Source organism: Hyaena hyaena, unplaced genomic scaffold (genome assembly GCF_003009895.1).
Source record: "Hyaena hyaena isolate Hyena2069 unplaced genomic scaffold, ASM300989v1 scaffold_44, whole genome shotgun sequence".
Classification (NCBI taxonomy): domain Eukaryota; kingdom Metazoa; phylum Chordata; class Mammalia; order Carnivora; family Hyaenidae; genus Hyaena; species Hyaena hyaena.
In genome coordinates this window covers 3,027,225-3,044,606 of record NW_024080676.1, presented here as the reverse complement: position 1 = coordinate 3,044,606, position 17,382 = coordinate 3,027,225, and the positions used below count along the sequence as shown (strand labels likewise).

Here is a 17,382-nt window from a genome sequence, read left to right as displayed (position 1 = left end):
GAGAGAGAGAGAGAGAGAGACAGCGTGAGCAGGGGAGGGTCAGAGAGAGAGGGAGTCACAGATTGAAATAGGCTCCAGGCTCTGAGCTGGCAGTCAGCACAGAGCCCGACGCGGGGCTCGAACCCACGAACCGTGAGATCATGACCTAAGCGAAAGTCGGACGCTTAACCGACTAAGCCACCCAAGCGCCCCGCGCACCACTTTTTTCTATACCCTCAAAAGCACATTTGTTCCTCATTCTCCTCTCTATTTCTACCTTAGTCCAAATCCTTTCCAAGTCATTTATTCATTCTTTTATTATTATTCTTCATTTACCAACAAATTCAACAGTGTGCCTTGGATCTGGCCCTGTGCTTGGCACTCTGGCAATACAGGATAAGCATAAATATTCTATTTCATTTTACACTAATGAAAGCTGAGACTAGACTGAGGTTTATGCTGTGTGATCAGTACAAAGAAATCCTTTGCACACTCAAGAAGGGAAGCATCACTTTTATTTGGGCCAGCCAGCCATCACACATAGTAAGTCGGTTCCCCGGTCTGGCTCAAGAACACTGGGAGGGGTAACGGAGAAGCTCTTTCTGTCCAGCAGAGGTAGGGCAGCATGAGGCTGCTCAAGATTGTAGAGGAGGCCGATGTGGCTGGGGGTCAGTGACACAGTGTAGTGGTGGAAGATGAGGCTGGAAGAGGTCTGTGCCCCAAGGGAAGCCGTCAGACAAGACGTCTTCAGATCGGTGCTTTAGGAAGATTACCCTCCTGGCAAACAGAGGGGAAGGCAGGTGGCAGGCAGAGTGCTGCTTAAGGGCGCAGAGGTCAGGCAACAGAGGGCATTTTCCCATCCTGTTTTTAGTATATGTGATTTAGCACGAATGAAACAACTTTGTCAATCTGTTGCAGGTCTGAACAAAAAATCTGGTCTCCCCTGGTGACAGAGGAAGGGAAACGTCATCCGTACAAGATGAATTTAGCCTCTGAACCCCAAGTAAGTACTCGTTCACCGTTGCCACTTCTCCTGCCTTGTCTGCCTTTGACACAGCTTAGCACACTCTTGCCCTGGAGGCCTGGGCCAGGGTCAGGAGAGCCCTCCACCGATAACCCTGGGACCTGGCTCTTGTTCACTTCTTCCCGTAAGGGAACTCAGGAGGAAAGAGCTGGAAAGCCCCAAGGCAGTGACGCCAGGGCTGGACACAGAATGTAGGAAGCGATTCAGGAAGCGGGTGGAAGCTTTCCTGTGTAGAGTAGGGTGGCAGCACTGTGTGAAGGAAAGAAGCTGGCTCAGCTCCCCGTGGATTTCAGATATGTGCCAGTCGTACCAGGGTGAACACAAGCGTGGGTCCTGAGGCCAGGAACCTAGAGAAAGATCATGATTGTAACTCTGCCTCTCCTCCCTGGACCCTGCTCTCTCGTTTCCTTGAGCCTTGCGATGGAAGTCTCCAGTTTTGTTTCAGTGAGACCCTAAAATCACTAAAATAAAGTGACACTTCAGACTGAAACTGTGCTAGGCAATCCGTGCACAGTGTGTCAGCCAAATAGAATTTCTGAGGACAGTAGACTGTCTAAAGATCCCATATTTGTAAACAAATCAATTGTAAGTGATTTTATTTCTTTCTTCCTTAATTGGATCTTCTAAATTATCTACAGTAAATGGGTATTTTGAAATAAGGGGAGGGGTCCCTGGGTGGCTCAGTCAGTTAACTGTCCAACTCTTGGCTTCAGTTCAGGTCATGATCATGCGATATGAGTTCAAGCCCCACAGCAGGCTCTGTTCTCTGAGCTGTGAGCACAGAGCCTGCTTGTGATCCTCTGTCTCTACGTGTCTTTACTCATGCTGTCTCTGTCTCAAATAAGTAAACTTAAAAAAAATAAGTGGAAAAAACTTAAGAATCTTTAGAACATTTTTGTAAAATTCCTTGTGTCTGACTTTTTACAAAGTGTGCGTCTTGGATAAGTTAATGGATTATTAATAATAAGTTAATAAACGGGCGCGTGGCTGACTCAGTCAGTGGAGCATGTGGCTTTTGATCTCAGGGTTGTGAGTTCGAGCCCCATGTTGGTGTAGAGATTGCTTGACTTAAAATCTTAAAAAATAAATAAGTTAACAAATAAATTGATAATGGCTCTTGAAATTTCTCTTAGACTGATGTGTGATTGTTATGCATTTAACCCCAATTGAAGATTTGAACTTTAATTTTTTTTTCTAAAAAAGCTTGGGGCACGATGATGAATCGAGATACAAAGAAAAGAGGTAACAAATAGCTAGCTCTCCTTTATATATGACAGAAGCTTCTATGAATATGAACTCACAGAGTACGTTGGTGTAAATAAATGAGTGGTTGTTTGTAAGTCGTATTTTCTCAAAGGTATCCATTAAAATTTCCAAAATGTAGGCGTACAACATTTTTTGCATTAATATAATAAAAATCATACTCAAGAAATTCTAAGAGTTACATTAAGGACCATTTTGAATCTGGCATTTCACAACTGGCCTGAACATGTTCTTCTGTTCAGCTCCTATGAGGAATGCTCATAGAATGGCACTCAGTCGTAAACTGGCAGCCATAGGAGCTAATTTTTTTTTAGTTTTTTATTTATTTATTTTAAATTTTTAAATGTTTTTTTAAATTTATTTTTGAGAGACAGAGAGAGACAGCGCAAGCAGGGGAAGATCAGAGAGAGAGGGAGACAGAGAATCCAAAGATAGGCTCCAGGCTCTGACCTAGCTGTCAGCACAGAGCCAGATGCGGGCTCGAACCCTTTACAAACTGTGATATCATGACCTGAGCTGAAGTCGGACGCTTAACCGACTGAGCCACCCAGGCTTCCCTAGTTTATTTATTTTTAGTAATCTTTACACTCAACGTGGGGTTCGAACTCATGACCCTGAGATTAAGAGTCACACGCTCTTCCTACTGAGCCAGCTAGGCTCTGCATGCAAACTAACTTTAAATGTGCCACTGTTATTTCCAGTTTCCCAAGGTGTTCATAGCTACTTTGCTGAATTTACTATAAATGTTAAGTTATCAATGTGCTAAGTTGTCATATATTTTATAATACATAAGGAATGGTTTTATTTTGATTTGGTCTACCTAAAGTCTTATGTTTCACTTAAATAAGGGAATCCTTCCATTTCAATTACACTTTTTATATCTCATGCTTGAATTTTCATCGTTAAGCCTATGTTCTGGTTCCTTTATTAATATTTTGAAGGTAGTTCTCTTCTTCAAAAAAAGAATTAAAAAAATTCTCAGATACTTTAAGATCTAACTTGAGTATATTTTTCTTTTGATTCCAGTAATTCTTTGTTCTCTGAAAAACTTCCCACTCTCCTTTTTCCAAAGCCTTTCACTTCCAGTCATTCTAAAATAAAGGAATGAGTAAGAACAGAGTTCATCTATAATTAAAAGATCTGTTAGTTCATGTAATGCCAACCGCCACCCCAGCTTATCTGAGGTCAGAGTAGTTACACACCTAGTTTATATTTCCTCATTATTCAGTTTCCTTGGAGACTGATAAATACAAAGCCCAAACAATTACATCATCCATTCCAAAAGGCAGGCCCTGAATTAACCGCCTGACTTCTGGAAGGACCAGTATTCACATGGGGTTAGAGATATTCCTTTTATGTACAAAACGGATACATTCTCAGAAGACTCTCTATAAAGTGAAAGATCAGAATTTCCAACCAGAATAATTTTCAATTGACTCTCCATTCTAACTGGAAATGTGTTTCGAGGGAGGGAGAAGGGACCACATGCTGCTTGAATGTCTGCTGTGTGGCAGTCACTGTGGTTGGTGCACTGATAGGTCACACCAAATGCTTGTGAGAGAAGGCTTTACTCACTTCCACGTAAAGATGAGAAATGCCTCAGAGAGGTGTAACTTGCCCATAGCCAGAGAGGAAGTGATGGGGAAATTTGAGCAGAACAAAACAATAGGAATCTTCCTTGGTACTCAGCATCCTGTGTTGTCCCTTGGAATTGCTGTGGAGACAGAGGGGAGGACAGAACTGCGTCCCTGGCTGCAGCTGTATGTCTGTCCCTCAGTGCTATAGTGCAGTCACTGACGTGGGCCAAAGTCCCAGACCACCAACCTTTTTCACGTCCCCTGCTGTTAACGACTACGTATTATTCCTCATGGCAGTTGGGCCATAAAATTTACTTAACCATGCTTTGATTGCTGATAAAGTCATTTTCTTTCTTTTCTTTAAATGTTTGTTTATTTTTGAGAGAGAGCAAGTGAGTGGTAGGAGCAGAGAGAGAGGGAAACCGGATCTGAAGTGGGCTCCACACTGACAGCAGAAAGCCCACGGTGGGGCTTGAACTTACAAACTGTGATATTGTGGACCTGAGCCAAAGTTGGACGCTGAACTGACCGAGCCACCCATGTATCCTTGCTAAAGTCACTTCCTTACCTGGTTATACTTCCCCCTTTGTGAATGACTTGTGTGTAGTTAGCCTTTGTCCAATGTGGACAAAGTCTACTGAATGTAATTTGTGCCTTAAAACCTCACTGGTTCTGACTTATTGAAGAAGAAGCCTATTTGAATAGTGAAAAAGAATCTCAATCATAAATCATAAATCTCAATCATAAAAATATTTTCTCGTTTTTTATTTTTTTTATTAAAAAAAATTTTTAATGTTTTATTTATTTCTAGGAGAGAGAGAGAGAGACAGTGTGAGCAGGGGAGGGTCAGAGAGAGAGGGAGTCACAGACTGAAACAGGCTCCAGGCTCTGAGCTGGCAGTCAGCACAGAGCCCGACGCGGGGCCCGAACCCACGAACCGCGAGATCATGACCTAAGCGAAAGTCAGACGCTTAACCGACTAAGCCACCCAGCCGCCCCTCTTGTTTTTTATTTTTAATCGGTACACAGTGAGGGGTGCCTGGGTGGCTCAGTCTGTTGAGAGTCCAACTTCAGCTCAGGTCATGATCTCCCCATTTGTGAGTTCGAGCCCCGCATCAGCAGTCCGCCTGCTTTGGATCCTCTGTCCCCTCTCTCTATGCCCCTCCCCTGCTTGTGCGCATATGTTCTCTCTCTCTCTCAAAAATAAATAATTGTTAAAAAAAAAAATCAGTATACAATGAATTAAACTTTTAAAAAAAAAAAAAAAGGAAGAGCAATAGACAGAAGACTGGAACTCTTTTGGGATCAGCTGTTCTGGGCCTGAGTATTAAGAAGGGGACCAGTGTTCAGGAAGGTTCTGTGTTGGGGAACACAGAAAATATGGTGCGTGTCAAGTTTAGTAGCTGCACAGTGTGCTGTTGGGTGGGTCCAGAACATTCGTGCAGAAAGCACCTTCCTGACTGAGTTGTCAGAAAATCCATGATTTTTTTTTTTTTCAAATCGTTTATTGTCAGATTAGTTTCCACATAACACCCAGTGCTCATCCCCACGAGTGCCCTCCTCCATGCCCATTTTTAAAAACAGGAATGTTAGTGCAAAAAGTTTTGGGGGCGTTTTGTAAAGAAGCTCTGAGCTCCTGTAGCTGTAGGAATTATCCTTGGCTCCTGGGCGGAGGGCGCTGTCTCAAATTACAGAAAGAGGGGGATGAGCCCAGAGGAGCTCAAAGTACTTCCCAGCAGCTCCCCTGGGCACCACCCCTGTAACAAGTATCCCCTTGCCTTCCATCTGGGGAGCCTTGTCCTTCTCCTACAAGAAACTGCAGATCCTGAACTCCTTTTACCCCTTCCTGCTTGAGTCCTCAGCAGTGGCTTTGCCCTGTGGCCCCACAGGCTCCCTCTTATCTTGCTTGTCTAACCCGCTCAGCTCAGCTGTAGGGCATTTGTCTCCACCTTTTATCATCTGCTCCGCACTGCCCCAAGCGCCTGCCTGTTCTTCTCTCCCTTGTACCGTAATCCCTTTGGAATGTGCCCTGAAAGGGCCTTTAAGCTCCAGCTTGGATCATGACAGCCCAAGGCATCTAGGGGTGTTGTGTCCAGGGGTGCTTCGCAGCAGGTCAGGCTTGCCTGGGCCTCGGGGGAGAACAAGAAGGCGGAACTGGTGTGCGAAACCCACATGCCCGTCTTCAGATTTCCCTGGTCATTGCGTGTCTTGTGGGCATGTCAGAGCCCTGTTGAACCAGGGCCACCGTAGCCCAACAGAACACCTTTCTTTCTGGCACTCAGCCTGCACCGTCCCTCAGGGGTGTGCACTGAGCGCCCCTTGATCTCTCCTGTGATCTCTGCCTGCAGGAGGTCCCGCACATAGGGAGCGCCCACAACCGGAGTGCTGTGCCCTTTACTGCCTCACCGGCCACCAGCTCTGCCCCCAGGGTCATCACAAACCAGTACAACAACCCAGCTGGCCTCTATTCCTCTGAAAACATTTCCAACTTCAACAACGCCTTGGAGTCCAAGACAGCAGCCAGTGGGCAGGAGACGAATGGCAGAGCGTAAGTAGGCCCTCGGATTCCCCCACAGGCCAGTCCTGGAAAAGGCTGTTCACGGCAGGACCAGGCTCATCCAGATGAGTGGAAAGGGGTTGAGCCACCAGCCCAGAGAGAAAACTGTCTACTTTAGCACTGTTCTTTCTGCATTCATTTTCCTTATCTTTAAAAACGGGGCAAATACCACCTGCCTCATAGGGTTGTTGTGAACATAAGAAGTAACATGTAAACTCTCTCGTACTGTATTTGGTACAAACCAGTCGATTATTCACCAAGACCTATGTTGTTATTTCCCTGATTTCTCTAGTCGTCATCATCTTCTCAGCGACCATATTCTTTCTTTGACAGCCCTACTGATTCCTGAGATATTTTTTGTTTATTTTGAGGGGCGGTGGAGAGAGAGAATCCCAAGCGGGGCTCGAACTCACAAATCATGAGATCATGACCTGAGCTGAAATCAAGAGTCGGACACTCAATTGAATGAGCCACCCAGGCACCCCCTGAGATATTCTTTATTATTTATAGTTCGGGGTTTCTGCTTGTGTTCACCATCTGATCTGAGCAAAGGCTGAGTGCTTCATGATGCAGTGTTTGTGGACCAGTGTTTGCCTTTTTCCCCACAGTGGCCCACTGGAAATAATAGAAGGTTGTGAGGATGTAAATGTGTGTCTGCTGGAACCGGTTTTGATCTGGGGCAGACACAGGGGAGAGGAGGGCTGCGGTGGACAGGGTAGAGAGGTCTAAGGAAACAGCTTTCTCAGGGCTGGGGAGACCTGTCCCCTCCTGTCACCAGTCTCAGTCTTTATCTGAAGTATCCTGTGGCTTCCCAGCAGAGGGGCCCCAGTGTCCGCTCCATCCTGGACTCTTTGAAGATGAATCTGGAAACATGGGGATACTGCAGCCCATAGCAAAGGAACTGGGTTTGAGGATGGAGAATAGGAGTGGGACCAGTTCTGTCTCTGTGGGTTAAAAAGGGATAGAGTAGGTCCCGAGTTGCCACCTGCCATGCCTGAATGTGGCAGGGAAGATAAGGACCCGAGGCCAGAGCTCGGAGTGGAGACACGGGGGAGCAGGGTGGCCTGGAAGCAGCTGGACACGCAGCACCCCCACGGTGGCTCCAGCAGCTCTGCTCATTAATTTCTGCTGATTAATTTCACTGAAACAGAAGCCAGAAAGCCTCTTCTTTATCTGAAACCCCTTGATTTAAAATTTAAAAAATAAAGTTATTATTTATTTTTGAGAGAGAGAGTGCACGTGAGAGAGCAAGTGCGTGAGTGGGGGAGGGGCAGAGAGAGAGGGAGACACAGAATCTGAAGCAGGCTCCAGGTTCCGAGCTGTCAGCACAGAGCCCGACATGGGGCTCAAACTCATGGAGTTATAAGATCATGACCTGAGCCAGAGCTGGATGCTTAAGTGACAGAGCCACCCAGACGCCCCTGAAACTCCATGATGTGTAAATGTTGGTGACAGTCACATTTGTTGGAAAATACCATGTAGTCCAGACCTCGTCCGATCTCTGAGGATCTTTCCTGCTTAAAATCCTCTGTTCTTATTATTAGCCGTGAAGCCCATTTGGCTGTTCAGTTTCTCCCCAGTTCACCTTTAACAAGAGTCTGCCTGGCTCTTAGGGTGACTAAATTGCAAACGCATTGCTTCAGAGGCAAGTTAGGTGAGGTGTGAAGGCAAGAGAGTTTCCAGACTACTTAACTGTTTGGAAAGGGCTGTTGTGGGGATCCCTCTTGAGTGAGGGCTCCTTGGTCATACCGTGCATATAGCCCCCCTCTCCCTGAGAAAGGGAGATGGACATTGCTGGGTACCCACTGCATGCAGGTCCCTGTGCCCAGTGCCGAAAGGCTCTGCAATTTCCTTTTAAGTTTCTTAGAGTCTAGTAGAGGAGATTTTTTGCCAGATGCCGTTAGCTTTACAAGTTGTTCGAGGTTATTGACGTTTATTGTAGTAACTGAGGCAAAGTGGCTACTAATGCTTCTTTTTCCCCCAAATTCTGATTCTGGCAGTGCCTTAGTGGCTTGAGATGATGATGTCCTTCAAAGTGACTATGGGGGAATTTGGGGGTATCTGAGAAAGAGCGCCATGCTGGGTCCCCCGAGCTTTCCATAGACACACTCTGAATGGAAGCTTGCTTTCAAACAACTCCACTGAGAGCCCAGTGACGGGAACACCAAGGGCCATGATCCTTGTTTTTTGCTGCTCTGGTGCTGGGGGAGGCTGAGAACGTGACTCTCTTTTACTGTCCTAGAGCAGAATGTTCTGTGATCTGGATTTAATAACCCAGGAAATGACACATCCTTAATTGAAAGAGCTGCTATGCATTGGGAGAAGTATGTGCCTGGGAAGTATTTTTAGTATGGCCTTGGCGGTTATTCCTTCATTAATGTCTTCTTTCTTCTTTCATGCTCCCCGCCTGCCCTCCGCCTCCAATCTGAAATAATTAAGTCTGAAACGGTCTGGACACTTGCAAGCCTTTTCTCTAGCCCCCGTGCCCTGCTGTCGCAGACTTCATGGCTGCAGCAGGCTCCGAGTCTTCTATTGAGAGTCTCCTTCGAGCAGCGGAGGGGGCCCAGCTTCTGCATCATTCTAAACACTTTGAAGATGAATCCAGAGACAGTGGGAATACCAGCAGTCTGTGGCAAAGGCAGTGCCTGAAAGGGCGATGCTGCCCATCTCGGGGCTCTGCGTACTAGCCTGCTTCCAGAGAGACCACGTGTGCATTCTCAGCAGAGAAAGATTGTCCTGCGTGCCCAGCAGCCGCAGGGCAACTTGCTTGCTCCATCAGCAGAAGTCCCAGGCATGCACTCACCCCCACTGTTTAGTCTGTAAAATTCAGAGGTTCCACAATTGGCTCACTTCATACTTTGTGTCTGAGGTCATCACTGATTCCCTGGGGCTCACTCTGAGTTTCTTTGTCCCATGCACTTCAAAGCAGCCTAGTGTGTGTGTGTGGCTCCCTGTCTCACAGGGTGGCCCAGGGCCGCATCCCCATGTGACAAGAATGCAGACAGCATTGCCGTTTCCAAACTAAACTAGCATGTCAGGCGAGAGGGCCCCGGCTGCCGCCTGGCCTCCCAGCACACACAGCTGGGTGGGAGAGCCTTTGGGTCGGTTCAGCCTAATGCTCATTTGGTGAGTGCCTACTGTGTGCCAGGTGGGTGGGGGAAATGTTGCTATGTTCAGCTGAAAGCTTTCACCTGCCCTCTGACCTCTTTCAACTGATTTTAGGGGCTCTAGCCATTTTCTGGTGATTCACAGCCTGTATTTCCTTGTAGATGTGATGCCGCTTGATACTTTCCAAGAGGTACAGGCTTCGTAGATAGAGAGCCCTTGTATTCCAAGTAGGCTTCTTAACTTAGGCAGACCCTGCAACCTCTCTAAGATGCAGCCTCCCCATCTGTCAGGTGCACGTAATGTACCTCAATGACCTACCTCACCAGCAAGCTATTCAGAGAATGCAGTGAGATGTGCAAAAGTACCCCCACACAGCACCTGGCCTGCCAATTAGTCCTGATTTTACTGCCCGTGAGGACTCCATACCCATCACTTTTGAGTACTTGAGGCTCCAGAAGGGCAGAAGCATGCAGAGAAACATGGAGAAGGTTTTGGTGTGACTTACAGTAGATTCTGTCTTTCCAGCATTGTGGCTTCAGTCAGGCCAACTAATACCGTTCATTACCTTCTTGATGGAGTGGTGGCCTCTTCATGGATTGATGGTTGGGCTCCCTTCGCCAACACCCTACTCCAAACACACTAGCTCTTGTGTCCCCCCCATGTTCTTACAAGGCCTGTATCTAAGCAGGTGCAGGGGGAAGAAAGGGGTGCATTGTTCTCTACTCAGATGATATCAGAGAGATGATATTAATCCTGACGCATTCAGAGCTGGATCAGAAGAAAATCTCTGTCATGAAGGTGGCTGTTTGCCACCTAGCTAAACTTGCCCGCGGCCCACAGAAAGCTGGCTCTGGAGTCTGGGGTCCTGTCCTGGTGCCCATAATTACTCCTCTGGCTTCTTATTACAGGTCCAACATCCAGGCCTTTGAAGACTAAAATGTAAGGAGCATTCTGGCTAGGCCCCTTTTCCAACAATGATGATGTAGGGTTTCTCAGTACTGCATTTTTTGGTGAGCAGTGGGGTAACCGAGTTGAGGCATCTCACACATGAAGTGTAGTCTGAGTCAGCCTGCATCCTTTATCCCCACTTACATAAAAATCATGCATCAAAAACCTATCTCTACATTATTTCCAGTTAGCACTTAACCTCCATCATGTGGGGAAAAGATTCCTTAAATGTAATTAAACTGTTTATTTTAATTATAGATTCACATGCAGTTATAGGAAATAATAGAGGTCCCCTATACCCTTTACCTAGTTTGCCTCAGTGGTACCACCTTGAAAACTATAGTGCAGCATCAAAACTAAAATGTTGACATCGATATGGGCAAGATAGAGAAGATTTCCATCACTACAGGGATCCCTCATGTCACTCTTTTATAGCCACATCCAACCTCCCCCACACCCCTAAACCCCTGGAAACCCCCTATTCTATTTATTTCTATACATTTGCTATTTCAAGAATGGTATTTTGATGGACTCATGCAAGATGTGATTTTTTGGAATTGGATTTTTTTTTAATTTAGCATTGTTCATTGGAAATTTATTTGATTTATTCAGGTTGTACCAATAGTAACTTTTTACCCCCGTTCTAAGGATTTTTTTTCATTGTGGTAAAAAAAATACTTATGTACCGTCTTATGGGCACCTGGCTGACTCAGTCTTGATCTCTGGGTTGTGAGTTCAGGTCCCATGTTGGGTATCGAGATTATTTAAAAATAAAATTTTTTTAAAAATAAAATATACCATCTTAACCATTTTTAAGTGTAAAGGACTGGTAATGATATGCACATCTTTGTGCAACAGGTCTCTAGAACTTTTTCATCTTGCAAAACAAATACTGTATCCATTGAACAACACCACCCTCCCCTCCTGCTCTGTTTCTAAGAGTGACATACTTCAGGTACCTCATATAAGTAGAATCATGCAGTATTTGTCGTATTATGACCGGTTTATGTCACTCAGCATAATGTCATCAAGATTCATCCATGTTGTTGCCTATGACAGGATGTTTTTTTAAGACTCAGTAATCTTCCATTGTCTGTACCACACTTGGATTATCCATTCATCTGTCAATGGACATTCAGGTTGCTTCCACCCCTCAGCTATTGTGAATAGTGTTACAATAACCATGAGTATGCAAATATCGTTTTTAGATCCTGATTTTAAGTCTTTTGGCTAGCCACCCAAAAATGGGATTGCTGGATCATGTAATTTTCTTTTTTATTTTTTGAGGAATCTCCTGGTGTTTTCCGTAGTGTTGTACTATTCTGCATTCTCATCAACAGGGCACAGGGTTCCAGTTTCTCCCTCCTTAGCAACATTTGTGGTGTTTTTTGTTTTGTTTTGTGTGGTTGTTTGTGTGTGTGTGTGTGTGTGTGTGTGTGTGTGTTTTGGTAGTGGCTCTTCTATAACTTTGCATATGGTTGCTGGCCAGTATGTATGTTTTTGGGAGAAATGTGTATTCAAGCCCTTAGCTTATTTTAAAAATCAGGTTATTTGGTTTTTTTGTCGTGGAGTTGTAGGGATCCTTTACATACTCTGGATATTAACCCCTTATCAAATATATGATTTGCAAATATTTTTCCCATTCCATAGATTGCCTCTTCACTAATAATAGTTTCTTTTGCTGTTGAGAAGATTTTTTAAAAAGTTTAAATACTCCCACTTGTCTGATTTTGATTTTGTTGCCCGTGCCTTTGGTGCTAATTCAAGAAATCATTTCCAAGACTGATGTCAGAAAGCTTTACCTCTGTGTTTTCCTCTAGGATTTTAATGATTTCAGGTCTTATATTAAGTCTTTACTCCATTTTTTAGTTGGTTTGTATATGGTGAGATAAAGCTCCATTTTCATTCTTTTATATATATAGATCCCCAGTTTTCGCAAACCATTTATTGAAGAAACAGTCCTTTGTTCATTGTGTATCTTGACATCCTTATCAAAGATCATTTTGACTATATTTGCCAGGGATTTTTCCTGGGCTCTGTATTTTCTTCCACTGATCTATACATCTGTCTTTGTTAATGTGTTTTGACCTCAGGAAATGTGATCCCTCTGGTTTTGCTTTTCTTTCTCAAGATTGTTTTAGCTGTTTGGGGTCCCTTTAAGATTTCTTACGAATTTTAGGTTGCTTTTTTTCTATTTTTACAAAAAAAAATGTCATTGAGTTTTTGTTAGGGATTGCACTGAATCTGTAGATTGCTTTCAGTAATATGGACACTTTAACATTTTTTAAAGTAATCTCTACACCCAATGTGGGGCTCAAATTTACAGCCCCAAGATTAAGAGTCACATGCTCTGGGCGCCTGGGTGGCTCAGTTGGTTAAGCGTCTGACTTCAGCTCAGGTCATGATCTCGTGGTCTGTGGGTTCGAGCCCCGCATCAGCCTCTTTGCTGACAGACAGCTCAGAGCCTGGAGCCTGTTTCAGATTCTGTGTCTCCCTCTCTCTCTGCACCTCTCCCCAGCTTGTGCTCTGTCTCTCTCTGTCTCAAAAATAAATAAATGTTAAAAAAAAGTCCCATGCTCCACCAGCATGGGTGCCTCTGGACATTTTAACATTATTAATTCTCCAGTCCATAAACATGGATATTTTTCCATTTATTTGTGTCCTCTTTGATTTCTTTCATCAGTGTTTTGTAGTTTTCTGTGTACAGGTCTTTCATCTCTTTGGTTAAGTTTATTCTCAAAGACTTTATTCTTTTGATGCTATTGTAAATGGGATTGTTTTCTTAATTTTTTTTTTTTGCGGATTGTTCATTGTCAGTGTATAGAAACACAGTTGACTTTTGTGTATTGATTTTGTAGCCTGCAGCTTTGCTGAATTTCTCCATTCTAACAATGTTTCAATGTTTTTGTTTGTGGAAATAAAAAATTTTTTATTGTGGAAAATCTTTAGGATTTTCTATAAAAGATCATCTGTAAACAGATAAGTTTACTCTTCCTTTCCAATTTGAAATTTTTTTTATTCCTTTTCTTGCCTAATTGCTTAGGCTAGTACTTCCAGTACTATGTTGAGTAGAAGTGGTTAAGAGTAGAGATTGAGGCGCCTAGGTGCCTTAGTTGGTTGAGCGTCTGACTTCAGCTCAGGTCATGATCTCACTGTTTGTGAGTTCAAGCCCCATGTTGGGCTCTGTGCTGACAGCTCACACCCTGGAGCCCGCTTCGGATTCTGTGTCTCCCTCTCTCTCTTTGCTCCTCCCCTGCTTGTGCTCTCTCTCTCTCTCTCAAAAACAAATAAATATTAAAAAAAAAAAAAAAGAGAGAGAGATATCCTTGTTTTATTCCTGATCTCAGAGGAAAAATTTTCAACTTTTTACCACTAAGCATGATGTTAACTGTGGTCTTGTCATACATGACTTTTTTTACATTGAAGTAATTTCCTTCTATTTCTGATTTGCTTAGTGTTTTTATAATGAAAATATGTTGACTATTGTCACATGGGTTGTTTTTTTTTTTAATGTTTTATTTATTTCTGAGAGAGAGAGACAGCGTGAGCAGGGGAGGAGCAGAGAGAGGGAGACACAGAATCCGAACAGGCTTCAGGCTCTGAGCTGGCTGTCAACACAGAGCCCAACACGGGGCTCGAACCTATGAACCGTGAGATCATGACCTGAGCTGAAGTCAGACTCTTAACCAAATGAGCCACCCAGGCGCCCCACATGGTTTTTATTTTTTTTTAATAATTGAGATGCTCTTGTGGTTTTTGTCTTCCATTCCGTTAATGACATGTATTACATTGATTTAAAAATTTTTGATTAATGTTTGTTTATTTTTGAGAGAGAGAGAGAGAGTGTGCACACATATGAGGGAAGGAGCAGAGACAGAGGGAGACCAGAATCTGAAGCAGGCCTCAGGCTCTGAGCTGTCAGCACAGAGCCTGATGTGGGGCTTGAACTCAAGGACCACAAGATCATAACCTGAGCCGAAGTTGGATGCTTAACTGACTGAGCCACCCCAGCGCCCCTGATTGATTTTTTTAAACAAGACTTATTTTTCCTTTAAGTTTATCTATTTATTTTCAGAGAGGGAGTGCATGAGAGGGGTAGGGGCAGAGAGAGAGAGGGAGAGAGAGGAGAGAGAGAATCTCAAGCAGGCTCTGCACTGTCAGTGCAGAGCCCGATGTAGGGCTCAAACTCACAAACCATGTGTTCATGACCTGAGCTGAAATCAAGAGTCAGACTCTTAACTGACTGAGCCACTCAGGTGCCCCTACATTGATTGATTTTTGTATGTTGAGTCATCTTTGCATTCTAGAAATAAATACCAGTTAGTCATGGTGTATAGTCATTTTCCATTTACTGTGGATTTTGCGTCAATGCTCATTGGGAATAATAGTCTGTAGTTTTATTTTCCTGGTGTACCTTCTTGTCTAGTTTTGGTATAAAGGTAATGCTGGCCTCATAGAATGAGTTTGAAAGTGTTTCGTCCTCTTCAATTATTTGGAATTGGTGTCAATTCTTCTTTAATTGTGTGGGAGAATTCTCCAATGAAGCCATCTAGTCCTGGGTTTTTTGATTACTGAGTCAACCTTGCTATTTATTATAGGTCCACGTGTTTTCCTTTCATTACTCCATCTTGGTAGGTTGTATGTTTCTAGGAATTTATCTGTTTCTTCTAGCTTATCCAGTTTGTGCATATTGTTCATAAAGATCTCTTATGATCCTTATGATCCTTTTTATTTCTGTCCTTTTCATTGTAGTGTCTCTTCTTTCATTTCTGATTTTTTTTTTTTGTTATTTTGGTCTTCCTTCTTTTCTTAGTCTAGCTAAGCGTTTGTCAATTTTGTTGCTCTTTAATTTTTTTAATTTATTTTTTAATGTTTGTTTATTTTAGAAAGAGAGACAGAATCCAAAGCAGGCTCCTGACTCTGTGCTGTCTGCACAGAGCTCAATGCAGGACTCAAACTCACAAAGCATGAGATCATGACCTGAGCTGAAGTCGGACACTCAGCCAACTTAGCCACCTAGGAGCCCCTATTTTTTTTTTAATGTTTATTTATTTTTAAGAGAGAGAGAGAGACAGAGACAGAGTGCAAGCAGAGGAGGGGCAGAGAGAGAAGGGGACAGAGAATCTGAAGCAGCACAGAGTCCGACACGGGGCTCGAACTCACAAACTGTGAGATCATGACCTGAGCTGAAGTTGGACGCCTAACCAGCTGAGCCACCCAGGCACCCCAATTTTGTTGATCTTTAAAAAAGAAAACTTAGTTTTGTTGATGGGTTTCTATTGTTTTTCTCTTCTTTATTTTGTTTATTTCTGCTCTGCTCTTTATTATTTCCTTCCTTCTGCTAACTTTGGCTTTAGTTCTTTTTCTTCTCCCTTGAGATGTAAAGTTTGCTTACCTGAGATTGCTCTTTTTTTTTAATTAGGTGTTTATGGCTATAAAGTCCCCTCTCAGCTTCTGCCATATCCCATAAGTTTTGGTATGTTATTTTTTTTTTTCATTTTCTTTTTTTTGAAGATGTACTTATTTACTTACTTGTTTGTGTTTTTTACTGATTTTTAAAAAAAAGTTTATCTATTTTGAGAGAGAATAAGCGTGGTTGGGGCAGAAAGAAAGGGGGACAGAGGATCCCAAAGCAAGCTTTGTGCTGGCAGCAGAGAGCTTGATGTGGGGCTCAAACTCATGAGCTGTAAGATAGTCTGACCCTTAACCAACTGAGCCACCCAGGTGCCCCATTTTTTTCATTTTCATTTGTCTCAAAATACTTTCTAATTTCCCTTGTGAGTTCTTCTTGTCCCATTGGTTATTCAGGAGTGTGCTGTTTAATTTCCACATATTTGTATATTTTCCAGTTTCCTTCCGCTGTCGATTTCTTATTTCATTCCATCATAGTCAGAAAAGATACTTGGCAATTTCAGTCTTCCTAAATTTAAGACTTTAAGTTTTTTCTCATGCTTTGTAGCCTAACATGAGATCTGTCTTGGAGAATATTCCATGTGCACTTGAGAAGAATGTGTATTCTGCTGTTGTTGGGTATAGTGTTTTATAGTCTGTTATAGGTCCAGTGAGTCTGCAGTGTGATTCAAAACCTGTGTTTCCTTACTGATCTTCTGTCCAGTTGCTCTATCCTAATTTGTCTTTATTCTATGATACGGATGGACCACAGTTTGTTTAACCATTCACCCAGTGAAGAACATCTGGGTTGTGTCTGGTTTTCCGCTGTTATAAATAAAGCTGCTATAAATATTTTTTTGTTTTTATTTTTGAGAGAGAGAGAGATAAAGAGTGTGAACAGAGGAGGGGCAGAGAGAGATGGAGACAGAATCTGAAGCACGGTTCAGGCTCCAAGCTGTCAGCACAGATCCCAACGTGGGGCTCAAACTCACAAACCATGAACCGCTGACCTGAGCCGAAGTCAGATGGTCAACTGACTAAGCCACCCGGGTGCCACCAAAGCTACTGTAAACGTTTGTGAGCAGGTTTTTGAGTAACCATAAATTTTTATCTCTTTCGGAGAAATGCCTGGGAGTGCAGTTGCTGGATCATAATGTAGTTAGTTACATGTTTAATTTTATAGAAACCACTAAACTGTTTTTTGTACAGAGTACCATTTTACATTCCTACTCAGGGTATCTGAATAATCAAGTTTATCCGCATCCTCTCTAGCTTTGGGTATTGTCGCTGTATTTTAGTCATCCTCATAGGTGTGTAGTAATAAATCATTGTGCTTTTAATTTGCACCTTCCTAATGGGTAAAGATGTCAGACATCTTTTCATCATCTTATTTGCCATCAGTATACCCTCTAGTCCTTTTTTAGATAGCCAGTTTCAGATCCTGCCACTCCTGAGGAGTGGTCTTAACCAACGTAGGGGTAGAAGTCCAGTTTCCCCACCCTGCCTCTCATGGCACCTGAGGTTACTCAGGCCTA

The 17,382-nt window shown here is 43.4% G+C and overlaps 1 protein-coding gene across 1 annotated transcript in view; it reads left to right on the top strand.

Moving 5' to 3' along the window:
* The window catches only part of PDLIM1 (PDZ and LIM domain 1), a 52,643-nt gene that overhangs the window by 22,163 nt on the left and 13,098 nt on the right, over nt 1-17,382 (top strand). Inside the window, exons 3-4 of the mRNA XM_039230292.1 lie at nt 898-982; nt 6,192-6,391. Coding sequence (XP_039086223.1) covers nt 898-982; nt 6,192-6,391 — 285 coding nt within the window. The remainder of the gene's footprint in view (nt 1-897; nt 983-6,191; nt 6,392-17,382) is intronic.